The sequence below is a fragment of the Sphaeramia orbicularis genome, chromosome 3 (assembly GCF_902148855.1).
Source record: "Sphaeramia orbicularis chromosome 3, fSphaOr1.1, whole genome shotgun sequence".
NCBI lineage: Eukaryota > Metazoa > Chordata > Actinopteri > Kurtiformes > Apogonidae > Sphaeramia > Sphaeramia orbicularis.
Window position 1 is genome coordinate 60133333 of NC_043959.1, and position 18477 is coordinate 60151809.

Genomic DNA, 18477 nt, shown 5'->3' on the forward strand with positions numbered 1-18477 from the left:
AAATTATAATCCCTGAAATACTTAAATGTTGACACAAATTCCTCTTTTTCTTTTCTTGAATTCACAAATAATGACATATTAAGCAACTAACAGGTCTTATCATCAGTTTAAATGAAGTGTGTTCTTGTAAACCTCCGGCTGCCTTGTGCTTTTGTAGAAGAAACATCTTTTCTTTTTTTTTCTTTCTTTTTTTTTTTTTTTTACCTGCTTTCCATCCCTGTGATTCTGTCTCATGGTGTTTTTCCTTTCTTCATTTTCATGGCCTGAGGTAAAATTGCCACTTGGATGCTTTGCGGTCATATACTGTCAGTTGGATGCACACACAAAGGAAAAATATGTGTCCTTGTACAATTAATGACGTCAGTAAAACCTGTTTTGAGCAAAACATTTCAATGAAATAGGCTTAAATATGCCTCACTGAGAGGGTTCGTGTTAAAGTGCTTTCGAAAATTCGAAATCCTTAATAACTGTCAATTATAAACATAATTTCAACACAAACCAGGTCCTTTTTATTTTTTAGTTCTTTTGCTCATTTCATTTTCCACCTGCAAATGTGGATGTTAGAATGATATTAAAGAAGTTTTGTGTAGCATCAAAACTAAAAAACTGATCGAACTGTCAACAGCATGAGGGAAGTCAAGAGCCATAACACAACATGTTCATGCTACCTCCACAGATTGTGTCACTGGTTAAATATTGTGTGAAGCTCATTGTTGACAGACATCTGTTTTATAGTGTCATCCTGTTTTCTCCTCCAAAACACACTCAGTTAAAATACCACCACTATCAGCTGATAGTTTACATTATAGCTCTGTTAGCTTAGCGCTGTTTTAAGACACAAAACAATAACCCTAAAACCACAGATCACCTCTGTTTTCCACTTTACTTTATTGTTTATTTGATAGGGACAATTGCACCAGAGTTAGCTAAGAGCTAATTTACATCTCCAGTCCCTGGGCGGGTAAACAGACAACAGTAAGTACAGAATGTAAAAACAGGACATTACATAAAACAGTTGGCAAACAATTTAAAAACGCAGTACAGAATTAGAATGAAGAATTAGTTAAGCATTAATAAATACTGAATTCATCATTTATAAAGCATATTTCTGACATGAATACTCATTAATATATGGTTTATAAGCACAGTTCTAAATGTTTTACTCATCCTTCTTAATCCTTCATCATTCAGTCATGCAGTTTGTTTTAATAATCCCATGTGCTGTGTCTTTCCTTTGTTAGAATAACAGAAACTTTTGTGAGTCTTTAGACATTGCCAACCTTTAAATTTCATTTGTTAATGTTTTATATGTCACAGATAGTGCACACTTTAGATGAGCTCACACCACAGACTGAATTAATGAGTAGTTAGTGCTTTAGAACTACCTGAAAGAATGAATTCCTGTTTTAATAACTGTTTATAGGACATCTATTGGAAAAGAAATGTGTGAGTTAGTCTAAAATACACACTAACATATTCACTCACCATTAGTACATGTGTGAATAGTGTATGTGTGAGCAGAAATGCACATCATAACCGGTTTGTAAGTGATGGAATACTAAATATTTAAATGCTGAATCCATAATTTATAAAGGATGAAAATACAATCATTAAGCACAATGTGGATGAACTGATGAATGATCAGTAAAACCTTTATAACTGTGTTTATAAACCATATATTAATGAGTATTCAGGTCAGAAATCTGCTTAATAAATGATGACTTCAGTATTTGTTAATGTTTAACTCATGCTTCATAGTGTGGACTTATAATAGTGTTACCAAAAAATCCTTGCAGTTTTTATCCGTAAAGGTGGAATTTTCTGTGTGAAAAGTAATGACCGTTGTTTTTGTGGGTAGCATGTGGAGCTGTTCTGCAGCGAGCGCAGGGTCACATAGCCCTGGAGAGTTATCCCACCAACGCCCGGTGTGAATGGAGACTGCACGCAGAGAGGGGGAACACCATGGAGCTCAGGTGGGTTACTTTACCGCACGTCAGATATAATGCCAAGTTTTTAAACATGAGCAGGAAAGCCCTGAGCTTCAAGGTTTAGCCCCCCCCCCCCCCCCAGTGACTGTGTGCACTTGTGTTTTCTGGACTGCAATGATTCAGAAAAATAAGATCTAGTTCGTCAACACGTTGTAACATTTTTATCAACATCTATGTGACGAGGATCATTTAAAAAAAAAAAAATTAGGACTCATGACAGGTTTTACTCAAAGCAGTTCTAAAGCTAATTTTACCTTAGAAAACAGGGCAGACTAACAGGGTTTTAAGGGAGGATAGCACCTTAATAGAATCTGAAATTACCCACACATGGGATCACCTCAGCATCATTCTGTCAGCTGTTGTTTAGGTCAAAACAGAATGGATACACAGCCCTGCATGAGCCCACATCGTTATCGCTGCATCATTTGTACTGGATAGAAAAATGACATTACCTCCCATGCTACCACTATATTTAACCTGCTGACCCAAGTATAAAACACTTCAACCACCTGAGAAAATCAGCCAACCAACTTAACTAAACGTTATCTTACTTCCTCCAAAAGATTTATGAGTGATGCAATTAATTGTATCCGAAAAATAGAAAAGTAATGGTCAATTTGTGTGTTGTATTAATGAAAACATTGTAAACTAGAAAAGCTGTCAGAGAGCACAGACTTCCACCAAGGCAGCTCAGTCTGCCATGCTGTAATCTACTAAAAGTAATACCTGGACTTTGGATTTGGACCATTAGCATTGATATTATCATCTCTTTTTATTGTGTTTTCCTCTATTTCATGTGTTTTGCCAAGATAAAAAAATAACAATGTCAAGGTCAAGGTTACTTTATTTGTACCCGTAGGTAGACTTGTTTTGCAGTCCAGCTGATTGCCTTGGCATTACAATACATACATTAAACATGCAAGACAGGCACTTGATCACACTTACAGACAGGACAAAAGACAAAAAGTGCTCAGTGTTCCACCATTCATCGGTATAGCAGCATGGATAAGGAAAAGAATAGGTAACACTTTACTTGAAGGTCTAGTTTATAATGCATTAAGCGCACATTCATAAGACATTATAATGTATTTATAACGCATTATAAAAGTCATTACAACAGTTTAGGATCATGTACAACAACTTCTACCAAGGTTATTAAAGTATTATCAGTGTAGGCCTAATGTATTATAAATTCAGCTTTCATTATGCTTTATACATCCACACCAAAGCAGTGTGAAGGAATTTATTTTTTTATGAGGAGAACTTTTTGTTAGGTTTTGTCACTGGTCCCTATGCCCATCTATTTTAGGGATTTCATATTTATTAAAAAAACAAAGAATGTGTTTGAATTAACAAAGATTTAGAGCTGCCACATTATTTTTTTATTTATGTATAAAGCAACATGTACCACTTCTATTTACTGTCTCTGTTCTTTTAATGTTTTGTTTTTGCAAAATAAAGAGTTATTAAGAACACTTTGATGTATAATTTTTGACTTACACTTTACTTAGAGACAGCAGATACTGCTCATACGTCATCATACTTGTATTACATCATACAACTGATCATGTGTTACGTAACCCAGGACTTGAGATTCTTCCTACAAACACTTGTCACTTTGGTATGGATGTAAAAAACATTATGAAAGCTGAATTTATAATACATTAGGCCTACACTTACAATCCTTTATTAACCTTGATATAAGTTGTTTTACATGATCCTAAACTGTTGTAATGACTTTTATAATGCATTATAAATACATCATAATGTCTTATGAATGTGCACTTAATGCATTATAAACTAGACCTTCAAGTAAAGTGTTACCAAAGAATAAAATAAACAAGATCAAATAAATAAAAACAAGATGCAATAAAACACAATAAAAACCAGAAAAGAGAAAATAAAAACAATCTGGGATAAAAACCTGGATAAGAACCTAAAATTAAAAACTTTTAAAATTGTAAAATTTGAAGTCACAATAATAATAAATAGAGCAAAGGAATGGAATAAATAACAAAATAAGTTAGAAAAGTGCAATGTCACTATTTCTTATTGAGCTCAGTGACGGCGACAGGAACAAAGCTGTTTTTATAACGCTGTGTCCTGCACCTGGGACTAAGAACTTCTGTCCAGAGGAAAACAAATATATTAGCTGAATGAAAATCCCAAAACTCCACTATTTTTTCCTGTTCTGGATCATGGTATCCAGAATTTGATGAGGATCCAGATCAACCTTCAATATCTTGTAGAACCTGTTGGGAACGTATTTTGTATTTTTTTTCACCAAGTACTCTGACCATTCATTGTGGAGTTACACATACATATGTTGAAAATATCCCTATCTCCCAATGATAAAGAATCCTTTTAAAAATCCCTGCTAATCATACCTAACCCTAAACCTAACCCTTAACCCTAACTCTAACCGCTAATCGCGCTAGCCGCTTATCGTGTTAATCGCGCTAATGGCATGTTTTTTACAAGGTGTAAATATACACGTTGAAAGCTTATAATGCGTACAGATAACACGCCAATTAGACCATTAGCATTGATATTATCATCTTTTTTATTGTGTTTTCCTCTATTTCATGTGTTTTGCCAAGATATAAAAATAACAAATATATTAGTTGAATGAAAATTCCAAAACTCCACTATTTTATCCTGTTCTGGATCATGGTATCCAGAATTTGGTGAGGATCCAGATCAACCTTCAATATCTTGTAGAACCTGTTGGGAACGTATTTTGTATTTTTTTTCACCAAGTACTCTGACCATTCACTGTGGAGTTCCACATACATATGTTGAAAATATCCCTATCTCCCAAAGATAAAGAATCCTTTTAAAAATTCCTTTAAAGGAATGTTTAGTTTTAGTTTAGTTTTAGTTTAGTTGTCGTATTCAAATCAATCCCAGACAGGACTCTGCTGCTTTAGTCTCCATGTTTCCAGGTAGAGTGGGGACCAGAAGACGACTGGAAACCACAAGTGAACACAAGTGACGGACCAAAAAGTGTCGTATGATGACAGCATAGAAAATTGCTAGAGTGAAATAAATTGATTTTGTATCAGTCCAACATTGACAAAGACGAAAATGAAGGAATTTGATCCATAATTTTTGTACGTTTTAGTTAGTTTTGTAAACACACAATACAGTTTCAGTTAGTTATCATTTTTTTCTTTTAATTATAGTTTTTATTAATTTCAGTTAACGAAAATGTTTTTACAATTCTAGTTTTCGTCATTTCGTTAGTTTTCGTTAACGATTATAACCTTGCATTATACATGATCTTTTGAAATTCCTAGCAATGAAAATTCACTGCAGGTCCCCTTTAAGCTGTCTTCAGCACACATGCACCAAAAAAAAAAAAAAATAAAATAAAAAAAATCTGGACATCTTCAGATAAAACAAAAAACAAAATAATGAGGATGTGTTTGATATGTTCAGAGCTTGTCACAGTGTTCAAACCAGACAACATAAAGAGGAGGAAAAAAAACCTCTTAAAATGGCCTCCAGTAGACTTTCCAGGTAAGTTCCATGTTATTCCACAGATGAAGCCTTTCTCTGATGGTAAATCTTTGAAACACTGTCCATATTTACAACATAGTCCAATGGGTTTCCTCAGTGACCTTTGCACTAGTGCATATCAGACGTGTGGAAAGATCTAGGTGGCATTTGTGAGGACTGTTTTATGCATGTCGTCTTGTCATTGTACAGCAGATTGATATATAAAGCTGTTAAAGGCTCCAGACCCTGTGAGCTGACGTATATCCTGCTGTAAAGCAATCTGTCATGTGTTTCATCATGATTCACTACGGCATGTTTCATGTCTCTATTAATTTGCCAGTGATTTGCTGCCTTTATCTTAGTCAGTATGGTCACGTCTGATCTGTAGCATTTTATTTTCTAGTATTATTAGATTTTATTTTAACCCTCTGGTATCCAGGTGTGCCTTTTAGGCACACTTTGCACTTCCTGTTAAAAAACTTCATATTATTTTTCACAATTTAAATAAGGTTAGAATTCACAAGTTGTTCATTTTTGCATGATCTTTAAAATTCTGTCCACCAACTCAAATGTGCACATTGTAAACAAAAGAAAATGACCAGACTAGCATCTGTCTGCCAAGTGTGCATAAAACGCACTATTTCTAACATTTGATCTGTATGATTAGGGCTGACCTGGATTTACAAAAATAAAATCAAATTAGAGCAGAAAAATAAATCAATATATAATATTTAATAGTTTGATTTATAGGTGTGCATTTTACGCACACTTGGTGACAGATGCTAGTACTTTTGAACATTTGACCTAGCGCCAAAAATAATAATGCAAATTAACCAGTGTTGGAGTTAATCACTGACATATGCCAGGATGAAAAATCAAATAATACGTGATCCACTTTTTATGTAGTATATTGAAATTACATTACAAACACAGCATTTAAAGGGTTAAAAAATGTGACAATTATTGAGTATTTGGTATTTTTATTTACGGCTCAAGTTGATGAAATAGAAAAAAAGTGTAAAAGAACTAAAAACAAACTGTATGAAAATTTTTTTGACATTATTCCTAAGTGTGCAAAAAGGCACACTTGGTGCTTAGTAAGGGCCTTACTGGACGGGATACCAGAGGGTTAATTTTTTATTGTATGTATGTATGTATATATGTTTGTTTGTATGTATGTATGTATTTATTATTCATTTATTTTTATTTTATTCTTATTTTTATATTTTATTTCAGTATTATCTGTAGTATAGTCATTTGCGTGCATAGACCTTTCACTGCTAAACTATTTATACCATTAATAATTATGCCTAATAATCCCACACACTGTTTAATATTTAGCCTACATATTCATAGAGAAACCTATCCCTGCCATCTAACTTTGGGTTAGCTATCATTGGCCTAACTACCTTTAAAGTTTTAAAGTTTTGATTGGATTCCTGTCCTGAAGCGGAGGTCTACAGTCACAGTGTCTTGTGGGAATTGGGTACTTCTGACTGTGGTGCCCCAGAACCTCAGTATATTGCCTTTTAAAATAGCACTGATTAAAAAATGATGATCTGAATATTTTTTAGAAACAAGCTGATAAAGTCATGAAAAAGCAGAATGACAGAATAAAGCATATATGAAATAAAACAGGCACTGTCGCCTCACAGCAAGAAGGTCCTGGGTTTGAGTCCAACACCAGCTGATGGGGGGGGGGGGGGGGGGGGGGCTTTCTATGTGGAGTTTGCATGTTCTCCCCATGTTTGCGTGGGTTCTCTTTAGGTACTCCACTTTTCTCCCACCATCCAAAGACATGCACTGATAGGTTAACTCAGGGCTGTCGAACTCATTTTAGTTCAGTTCCACATTCAGCTGAATTTAATCTCCAGTGGGCCAAACCAGTAAAATAATAACAGAATAATATAGAAATAATGTCAACTCCAAACTTTTCTCTATGTTTTAGAGCGAAAAAAAGTAAATTTACATTATGAAAAGGTTTACATCTACAAACTATCCTTTCAAAAGATGGGAATAACATGAACAAACTGAAAAAATAAGTGTAATTTTAACAAAATTCTGCCTCAGTTTATCATTTACACATGTACATTAGAACTTACAGATCATAGTGGATCTACAAACACACAAAACATTTAATAACAGACAGAATATTGTTAAAATTGTACTTACTTCTCTTAAGGCATTTCAGGTTGTTCATATTTGTTCAGGTTATTCACATTTTTTTTGTGAAATTATGCTTTGTAAATGTAAATATTTTCGTGTATTTACACTAAAACAAAGAGAAAAATTTGAAGTTGTGTGTTATGTGTAGATTATTATGATAGTATTTTACTGAATTCTGCCCACTTGAGGTTGAATTGTTCTGAATGTGGAACCTGAACTAAAAGGATTGTTAATATCTTCGTGTAATTTTTGCATTTCACAAATTCATCCCATGGGCCGAATTGGACCCTTTGGTGGGACGGATTTGGCCCCCAGGCCGCATGTTTGACACCTGTGGGTTAACTGGTTCACCTAACCTGCCCATAGGTGTGAATGTGACTATGATCGGTGGTTCGTTTCTATATGTCGGCCCTGCGATGAACCCTGCCTTCACCCATACGCAGCTGGGATAGACTCCAGCACCTCCACCACCCTCTAGGACAGGGGTGTCAAACTCATTTTAGTTCAGGGGCCACAATTCAAGCCAAAGTGATTTGAAGTGGGTCAGACCAGTAAAATAATCACGCAATAATATATAAAAAATGTCAATTCCAAACTTTTTATTTCTAACTTCTATGATTTCGAGTGAAAAAGTAGAATTATATTCTGAAAATGTTTATATCTGCGAACTATCCTTTATTTTTTTATACTTTATTTTTAACAGATTTTACATTTTTTAACAAAAAGACAGTAAAACAAAAAGTAAAGACGTACGAAACAAGAGACTTCAACAAGCACAGACAGGGCAGTATCAAAAATTAAATTACAGCGATAAACATGTGGGTCAATGAGTCCCAGTGTTCTCCCATCCTGATCAGAGGGTTGGGTTCGTTTGGGGGTGGTCCTGTTTCAGTCCATGTCAGATCAGTCACATATATTCTCATGTTGTATCAGATCATGTCCTGTAAACCTGCTGACAGAATTACATCCATCATTTTCATAAACATTTGTGCACATTTTCCTGGAATGCATATTTACACATGTTGACAGTAAAACACACACATGTTGACATATATGTGTATTTCTCAGAAAAACAAAGTGCTGTCCTATTGGGGCGTCACATCTTCTGGGACAGACGTCCATTTTAGCCAAGAATTAGTAAATTTGTCCAAATTATGGTTCAAGGAGAAAGTTAGTTTTTCCATATTGTATATTTCTTGAATAATTCCAATCCATTCCTTCTTTGTTGGGGGTTCTCTGCTCAACCATTTTCTTGTTCTGGCTTTTTTCCAGGCTGCCATCATTCTATTAATCAGGTATTTGTCTCTAGAGTTGACTGTGGGTGGTAGATTTCCAAGATAAACTGTGCAGAAATCATGTTTCATCTCAAACCCCATTATTGTGTCCATCATTTTCATCATTTCAGTCCATTAAGGCCTAATTTTTGGACAATCCCAGAAAATGTGAAAATGGTCTGCAAGGGCGTTCTCACATTTTCTCCAACACTTCTCATAACTCGGTAGGCCCTTTTGCATTTTACAAACTGTCCTTTAAAAAATGTGAATAACATGAAAAACCACGAACAAACTAAAATGTATGAAGAAAAATGTGTGCCTCATCTTCTCATTTGCACATGTTCATGACAACTGACAGATCACAGTGGGTCTGCAAATACACAAAACATTGAGTAACAGAATATTGGTACCATTGCACCGATTAATATTAAAGACATATTAGGTTCATATTTATTCAAGTTATTCACATTTTTTTTTGTGAAAGGGTAATTTATAAATATAAACATTTTCATGTAATTTTACTTTTTTACACTAAAACAAATACAAACATTTGGAGTTGTCATTATTTGTAGATTATTATGGTTTGTACTTTACTGGTCTGAACCACTTGACATTGAATTAGAACCTGAACTAAGTATGATTGTTAATATCTTAAGTGAAATTTTCTGCATTTACAGATTCATCCCATGGGCCAGATTGGACCCTATGGTGGGCCGGTTTTGGCCCGGGGGCCGAATATTTGACACCTTTGCTGTAGGGGATAAATGAATGAAAGATGGATGAATGAAAGAAAGAAAACAATGTGTATATTTTTTAAATTATATTTATACATTTATATATATTATATTATATTTTTTTTATTGGGGCGGCTGTGGCTCAGGTGGTAGCGCAGGTCGTCCAATAACCGAAGGGTTAGTGGTTCGAATCCCGCTCCATCCTAGTCAGTCCATTGTGTCCTTGGGCAAGACACTTCACCCTCCTTGCCTCCAGTGCCACTCACACTGGTGTATGAATGTGTGTGAATGTTTGGTGGTGGTCAGAGGGGCCGTAGGCGCAAATTGGCAGCCACACTTCTGTCAGTCTGCCCCAGGGCAACCATGGATACAAATGTAGTTTACCACCACCAGAGGGAGAACGTGAGAGCGAATGAATAATGGATCAATAATGTAAAGCGCTTTGAGTGTCTAGAAAAGCAGAATATAAAATCCAATCCATTATTATACCTGTGTTTCACCAGTTTTAATACAAGCTCTCTTTGGTTTTGCAGGTTTTCGCTGCTCAGTGTGGAACCTGACCATTCCTGTCGCTATGACTACATCGAGGTGCGTGATGGGGAGGATCTGAGCTCTCCTGTGATTGGCCGGTTTTGTGGGGATCAGATACCTCCTCCAATAAAAAGCTCTGGGAACAACTTGCACATCCTGTTCACCTCTGATGGCTACAACAACTTTGACGGCTTTGTTCTCACTTTCCAGGAGAGTTCAGGCAGGTACAATTAGTGTTAGCATTGAAAACTGTACGCACTCATCATTACATACAGTACAAAATAGATGCTCTTCAATCAATCAATCAATCAATCAGTCACTTCATACCTGTATTTGTCCCCAATGGGGCAATTGTTGTGCAACAGTCGGTGCAACACACAAGTACACATCCATCGATCATAGTTGTTCTTTTTCATTGACTTTAGGTTTAATTGGCTCATGTCATCGGTCTGATACCGTATAAAACAGGGCTGTCAAACTCATGTTAGTTCAGAGGACAAATTCAGCCAAATTTGGTCTGAAATGGGCCGGACCAGTAAAATAATAACATAATTATAGATAAATAATGTCAACTCTGAACCTGCCTGTATGCTTTAGAGTGAAAAAAGTAAAATTATCGGATGAAAATGTTTACATCTACCAACTCTCCTTTAAAACATGAGTGTCAAACTCATGTTAGTTCAGGGGACAAATTCAGCTCAATTTGATCTGACGTGGGTCTGACCAGTGAAATAATAACATAATAATATATAAATAATATCAACTCCAAATTTCCTGACATGATGAAAAAGTTTACATCTATAAACTGTTCTTTAAAACAATGTGAATAACATGAACACCCTAACATTTGTTTAGTAAATAAGTGTAATTTGAACAATCTTCTGCCTCAGTTTATAATGACGTCATGTTCTGTACAACTTACAGATCACAGTGGATCTACAAATACACTAAATATTCAGTAACAGGCAGAATATGATCAAAATTACATTTACGTCTCTTCAGACATTTCAGGTTTTTCATATTTGTTCAGGATATTTACGTTTTCTGTGAAATTATAGTTTGTTTTAGTGTAAATACAGGAAAATTGCATGAAAATATTTACATTTACAAAAAGAAAAAATTGGAGGTGTAAGAATTTATAGGTTATTTATGTTAATATTTTTCCCGGTGTGTTTATGGAACCTGAACCAAATTTTCTGTGATCATCTTAAGTGTCATTTTTGCATTTCACAAATTCATCCTGTGGGCCCGATTGGAACCTTTGGCGGGCCACATTTGGCCCCTGGGCCACATGTTTGACACCCCTGATATAAAAGGTTTCTTTCTTTCCATGGAGGCAGTTCAAGGGATGGTTTGGAGCCAGTCCAGTACCTAATCTCAAACCGGCTTTTGTTTCAACAGAAGAAAAAGACAACTGGTTCCCAGACAGCACCGACATTTGCTGGTTTACAAAACCACAGCTGTGACTGTGTGGGAATTTTCATGACATCAAGTAAATTTAAAAATAAAACTTTGTGAGTCACTTCTGTTTGGATGTTGAGTTGTAAAGCTTAGAGCAACTTTTGTAAAGAGACACTGAATGGAGTGGGCCTCTGTTGTGCTGTTGAATGCTTGAAGCTGGCACTAGCGTTGCCACTGCTTCTGTAGACCGTAAAAAAGCAAACTAGCTTTCAGAATGTTTGTTGAACCAAGTCCGCCTGCCTCTATTTGCAAACAGACTCGTACCATCCAGGAACAAGAATTAGAATCACTCTTTAGAACCAGGAAATTCACAGTGTGGCTTAGTGTCGGTGCAGAAACTTGAACTGGTTCTAGACACAGAACTCGATCTCAAAACTGGTTCAGGAACATCACAAACATTTAGTGATGGTGGGATTATCAGGACCAAAACAATTATATAAATCTTTGTAAATGCATTTTTTTGAAAAACAGAATTAGACCATTTCTTTTTCTTAACTCTAACCAAGGAATCTTGCTGTAAAAATCACTAAATATACAGCATGAGCTGAATTTCTGAGACCAGCTGAACTGTACCATTAAACACACTGTAATGTTCATATAATCATATACAATAGGATAAAAATCATAGCTTTGATCCAGAATTGCATGTGGGATGTGTATGAATATATAACTGTACAAACTGCTGGCAGTCGCACAGAGGTTTTTCTTTTATCCATAATGATATGTTACCAATAATATAAATATATATAAATTTTTTCCACATACTTTTGACCAGTGAAGTGTTGCTGTCAGCAGAGCTCTCTTTGTCTCTTTGTCGGTAGCTTCTCTTCGTACTCTTACAGATACACATATTACATTCACAGCTCAAACTTCTCAATACAACCACTCTTAACAGTTGGGACACTAGGACTTTGTTTAACCCATAAACACCCAAACAATCACCAAAAACCAAAAAGCATCTACTGATCTAAACTGTTTAATACCTGTTCATCCACTAATCCTATCAATACATGTAAATAATTGGTGTAAAATACAGTTTATCATCTTTTCATGGTCATCAGATATAACCCATTTGGACGTTCAGAGGTTCCGTAGTTACCATGGAAACATCATCATCTTCAACAACATTGATTCACCAGTAAAACCCATGGAGGTGGATCAACGACAGTGGATGGACACACTGGGGTTATGTTCAGTTAATGATGGATTTTACTGAAAAAGTCACTTTTTTCAGTTTTCTCTGTGTTTGATACAATAACTCTTAACTTTAATGTGAGCTTTTATGAACATCTATATGATCATCGTATTAAATATCAGAAAATACTTGATTGTCACTGAAAAGATACAAAATACGGAGGATAATTTGATAATAAATGGTGTTAAATCACTTAGAAAATCTTAAATATAGAGAAAATTTGGGAACTGCCACAAAAGTAGCACTGGGTCTTTATGGGTTAAAATGATGCCAATGCATGTAATGATGTAACAATACTGGCTCTTCTCACAACATTCATCCGCAAAAAAATAATCAGTGATAAACATATGCCTTATGAAAGTGTGAACTGTACACTGTGAAAAGTAATTATAGTTGTAGGTAGAGTAATGCGGAGGTGTTTTCCGTAGGTTCAGTGTCACATACCCCTGGAGAGTTGTATCTAACACATGCCTGATGTGAATGGAGACTACCTGTGGAGAGGGGACAGGCATGCCCACACTGTTATCTAAGATGGAATGGATACACAGCAACATACAGATGGTAATTTGTCCCTCCATGAAATGTGCAGCAATCTCTTTTTTATCCTACACTATTATATCTTTTGTCTCTGCGTGTGGTCTCTTACACAGGGCAGCGATGAGTCACACTTACTGACACAGATGCATTATCCATCCCTCATCATCTGCCCTCTTTGAAGCTTGTCCTGCATTAATCCATTTCTCTTTCTTCAGATATTTAACTCCCATTCTCATACTTAACCCTCCGGCATCCGAGTGCACCTTTTAGGCACGCTTTGCACTTCGTTTTAAAAAACTTCATATTATTTTTCACAATTTAAATCAGGTTAGAATTCAAAAGTTGTTCATTTTTGCATGATCTTTAAAATTCTGCCCACCAACTCAAATGTGCACATTGTAAACAAAAGAAAATGACCAGACTAGCATCTGTCTGCCAAGTGTGCAGAAAACGCACTGTTTCTAACATTTGATCTGTATGATTAGGACTGAGCTGGATTTACAAAAATAAAATCAAATTAGAGCAGAAAAATAAATCAATATATAATATTTAATAGTTTGATTTATAGGTGTGCATTTTACGCACACTTGGTGACAGATGCTAGTATTTCTGAACATTTGACCTAGCACCAAAAATAATAATAATGCAAATTAACCAATGTTGGAGTTAATCATTGACATATGCCAGGATGAAAAAACCTAATAATATGTGATCCACTTTTTATGTAGTATATTGAAAAAAAAATTAATTTTTGTGTTTTTTTGTACCAAAAAAATGGTTTGTTTCCATTACAAACACGGCATTTAAAGGGTTAAAAAATGTGACAATTATCGAGTATTTGGTGTTTTTATTCACGGCTCAAGTTGATGAAATAGAAAGAAGTCTAAAAGAATTAAAAACAAACTGTATGAACAATGTTTTGACATTATTCCACAAATGTGCCAGAAGGCACACTTGGTACTTAGTAAGGGCCTTGGTGGACGGGGTACCAGAGGGTTAAATACTTGGGTTTGCTCAGCAATATATAGGAATTAAGGGCTTTAGTTGTTTTTAATTAATTTTGAGGAATCTACCTTTAAGAGGAAGTGGTGGCCTAAATGTTAGAGAAGCCCAGAAGGTTTATAATACATCCCACTAGGACCAGAAGGATTAATGTGGGTATTGAAAAGGATTCTGCTTACATACACACCACTATCCAGGTTATGAGGCTTTATTTTGTTCTCATTTATATTCAGGAAATGACATTTTCGTTGAACTTCGAGCCAAGGTTCTAATAGTTTTGGATTTTTCATTCTAGTTTTATTCAGTTTTGACTTTTTTTTTTCTCTAATTCACTTAGTTTTAATTAGTTTTTAGAGCAGGTTTGCTAGCTTTTATTAGTTTTCATTATTTTCTAAATGCTTAGTTTTAGTTTAGTTTTAGTTTTTTATATCTTTTCTCTTCTTCTCTGTGGTCGTATTCAAATCAATCCCAGACAGGACTCTGCTGCTTTAGTCTCCATGTTTCCAGGTAGAGTGGGGACCAGAAGACGACTGGAAACCACGAGTGAACACAAGTGACGGACCAAAAAGTGTCGTATGGTGACAGCACAGAAAATTGCTCGAGCAAAATAAATCGATTTTGTATCAATCCGACATTGACAAAGATGAAAACTAAGAGAATTTTATCCATCATTTTTATCTGTTTTAGTTAGTTTTGTAAAGGGTCCAGTTCGGCCCCTGGGATGTTTTTGCCAAATGCAAAAATTCCACAGTCTTGAATTGAATTAAGCAAGAAAAAAACTTAGACTGAATTAAGGAAAAAATCTTGAATTAAGCAAAAAAAAAAAAAAATCTTCAATTAAGTAAAAAAATCTTGAATTAAGCCAAAAAAAAATCGTCAATAATGTAAAAAAAAATCTTGAATTAAGCCAAAAAAAATCTAGAATTAACAACTTAATTTTTTTTTTGTTTTAGTGCAAAAAATAACATTGAATTCTGAAAATATTTACATTTGCAAACTATCCTGTAACAGTAAAATGTGATATATATATACATACATACATACTTACATACATACAGGGTGGGGAAGCAAAATTTACAATGAACATTTAGTTGTTTTTTCTCAGCAGGCACTACGTCAATTGTTTTGAAACCAAACATGTATTGATGTCATAATCATACCTAACACTATTATCCATACCTTTTCAGAAACTTTTGCCCATATGAGTAATCAGGAAAGCAAACGTCAAAGAGTGTGTGATTTGCTGAATGCACTCGTCACACCAAAGGAGATTTCAAAAATAGTTGGAGTGTCCATAAAGACTGTTTATAATGGAAAGAAGAGAATGACTATGAGCAAAACTATTACCAGAAAGTCTGGAAGATACTATTAAAGAAGAATGGGAGAAGTTATCACCCCAATATTTGAGGAACACTTGCGCAAGTTTCAGGAAGCGTGTGAAGGCAGTTATTGAGAAAGAAGGAGGACACATAGAATAAAAACATTTTCTATTATGGACATTTTCTTGTGGCAAATAAATTCTCATGACTTTCAATAAACTAATTGGTCATATGTATATATATATATATATATATATATATATATATATATATATATATATATATATATACATACGACCAAAAATAAAATTACATATATATATATATATATATATATATATATATATATATAATTTTATTTTTTATTGGTAACATATCATTATGGATAAAAAAAAACAAAAAAACAAAAACCTTTGTGCGACTGTCAGCAGTTTGCACAGTTATATATTCATACAAATCACACATGCAATTCTGGATCAAAGCTATGATTTTTATCCTAATGTATATGATTACATGAACATTACAGTGTGTTACGCTTTAATGGTACGGTTCAGCTGGTCTCAGAAATTCAGCTCATGCCGTATATTTTGTGATTTTTACAGCAAGATTCCTTGGTCACAGTTAAGAAAAAAACAAGTTTCATTTAAAAAATACTAAATGTATTTATTCATATTTAAACCAGACCATGATCTGTTCTTAACTGATGCCAAAAGAGTGTTTTTTTTTTTTTTTAATTGTCTGAATCTAAAAACTTATGGGGGTGTGTGATATCAAAGCCCTGGACTGTGTACCTCTGCTTTCTTTTCCATCCACATTCTGCCTGTTGAGGTATTTTATTGAACAGACCCCATCCAAAAGACGTTATTGTATATGCAAATGAAAAGACACTAATGTCAGCAACTGAATTGGATCTGGGTTTGGACTCACCTCTAGTCCAAAACATAATTTGTTGAGTCCCTAATGCCTGGTGCTGCAGCCCTGTTTATTGAGTAGAATAGTGCTTTAAAAGCAGCCAGCTCCATATGTGGCTTCTGCAGATGATACTTAATTAGTTTCACATTAAGATAAAAACTAAACAGAAATATTATGTTCACTGTTGAGCCTCCAAGTATTAAAAACTGGCTTTTACTACAGAAAACAGGGGCATGTGTTTATTGCCTTTATGGAGTGCCATGCAGAATGTTTCATGTAGTAATATTCCTTTTATTTATGTAGATAACTTTATCTCATTCATGGAATAAACTGTAAATTTGTGAAAAGTCTTTCCATACTATTTGTTCAGTTTCCATGGTAATTCACATCTTTGTAAGAAGGCACATCTGGAGGGCGATACAGGGCTTTCTGTGGCTGCCAACAGTTTGATCGAGTCTTTTTAGCTTTAATGTCTGAGTTTTTCACTAAGTGGAGAAGTGAACGCTGGGCTGTGCCTCTGCTCATTCTGATCCCACACACAAAGGCCTGGGTGGTTCAGTGGTTTGTTTACATTTCAGAAGATGTCCCCACCTGGATTTAACTCTGCAAACAGTTCAGATCCTTCTGCTGAAGAATTACTGCACTGATAAATAAGTTTCAGCTGCAGCAAATTCTTTAACCCAGAGTGATGACGGTTGAGTCAGGATGAGAGGAGACGCAGATGAAGTCACACCTAGTGCCTACAGTCCAGGCCTGTGGGGGCACTGATTACCCATCATGCCTAGTGCCTACAGTCCAGGCCTGTGGGGGCACTGATTACCCATCATGCCTAGTGCCTACAGTCCAGGCCTGTGGGGGCACTGATTACCCATCATGCCTAGTGCCTACAGTCCAGGCCTGTGGGGGCACTGATTACCCATCATGCCTAGTGCCTACAGTACAAGCCTGTGGGGGCACTGATTACCCATCATGCCTAGTGCCTACAGTCCAGGCCTGTGGGGGCACTGATTACCCATCATGCCTAGTGCCTACAGTACAAACCTGTGGGGGCACTGATTACCCATCATGCCTAGTGCCTACAGTCCAGGCCTGTGGGGGCACTGATTACCCATCATGCCTACACTGAAAGTTATTTGGTTCTTACCAAGATAAAATAGCAACAACTTAGATTTAGAAGTGTTAGATAATTTATCTTGTATTAAGAGTTAATTTCTTATTTAAAGTCTTCATACATCTGTAGATGTACTTATTTCTCTATTTTCTTGATTCAAGAGATCTTGTCAAGTGAAATGATCTTGCTGCATGGACAGATATTTCATTTGTTTTGAGTACCTTTTTCCTCAGATTTAGTGTTTTTATCTTGTTTTTATATGCCCTTTTTTTCAGTGTAGTGCCTATAGCGCAAGCCTGTGGGGGCAGTGATTACCCATCATGCCTAGTGCCTACAGTACAAGCCTGTGGGGGCACTGATTACCCATCATGCCACTGCAAATTATTTGGTTCTTACCAAGATAAAAAAACAAAACAAAACTTAGATTTAGAAGACTTAATTTCTTATTTTAAGTGTTCATACATCTGTAGACGTACTTATTTCTAGATTTTCTTAACTCAAGAAATCGTGTCGAGTGAAATGATCTTGCTGCATGGACGTATTTCACTTGTTTTGAGTACCCTTTTCCTCAGATTTAATGTTTTCATTTTGCTTTTAGACAGCCCTTTTTTGCAGTGTAGTGCCTACAGTAGAAGCCTGTGGGGGCAGTGATTACCCATCATGCCTAGTGCCTATAGTACAAACCTGTGGGGGCAGTGTTATGATCTGGGGTTGGTCCAGTTGGTCAGGTCTAGGTTCAACAGTAT

The 18477-nt window shown here is 35.5% G+C and overlaps 1 protein-coding gene across 1 annotated transcript in view; it reads left to right on the forward strand.

Moving 5' to 3' along the window:
• Positions 1-18477, forward strand: part of pamr1a (peptidase domain containing associated with muscle regeneration 1a) — a 49722-nt gene that overhangs the window by 11542 nt on the left and 19703 nt on the right. The window contains exons 4-5 of the mRNA XM_030131213.1: positions 1859-1973; positions 10197-10414. Coding sequence (XP_029987073.1) covers positions 1859-1973; positions 10197-10414 — 333 coding nt within the window. The remainder of the gene's footprint in view (positions 1-1858; positions 1974-10196; positions 10415-18477) is intronic.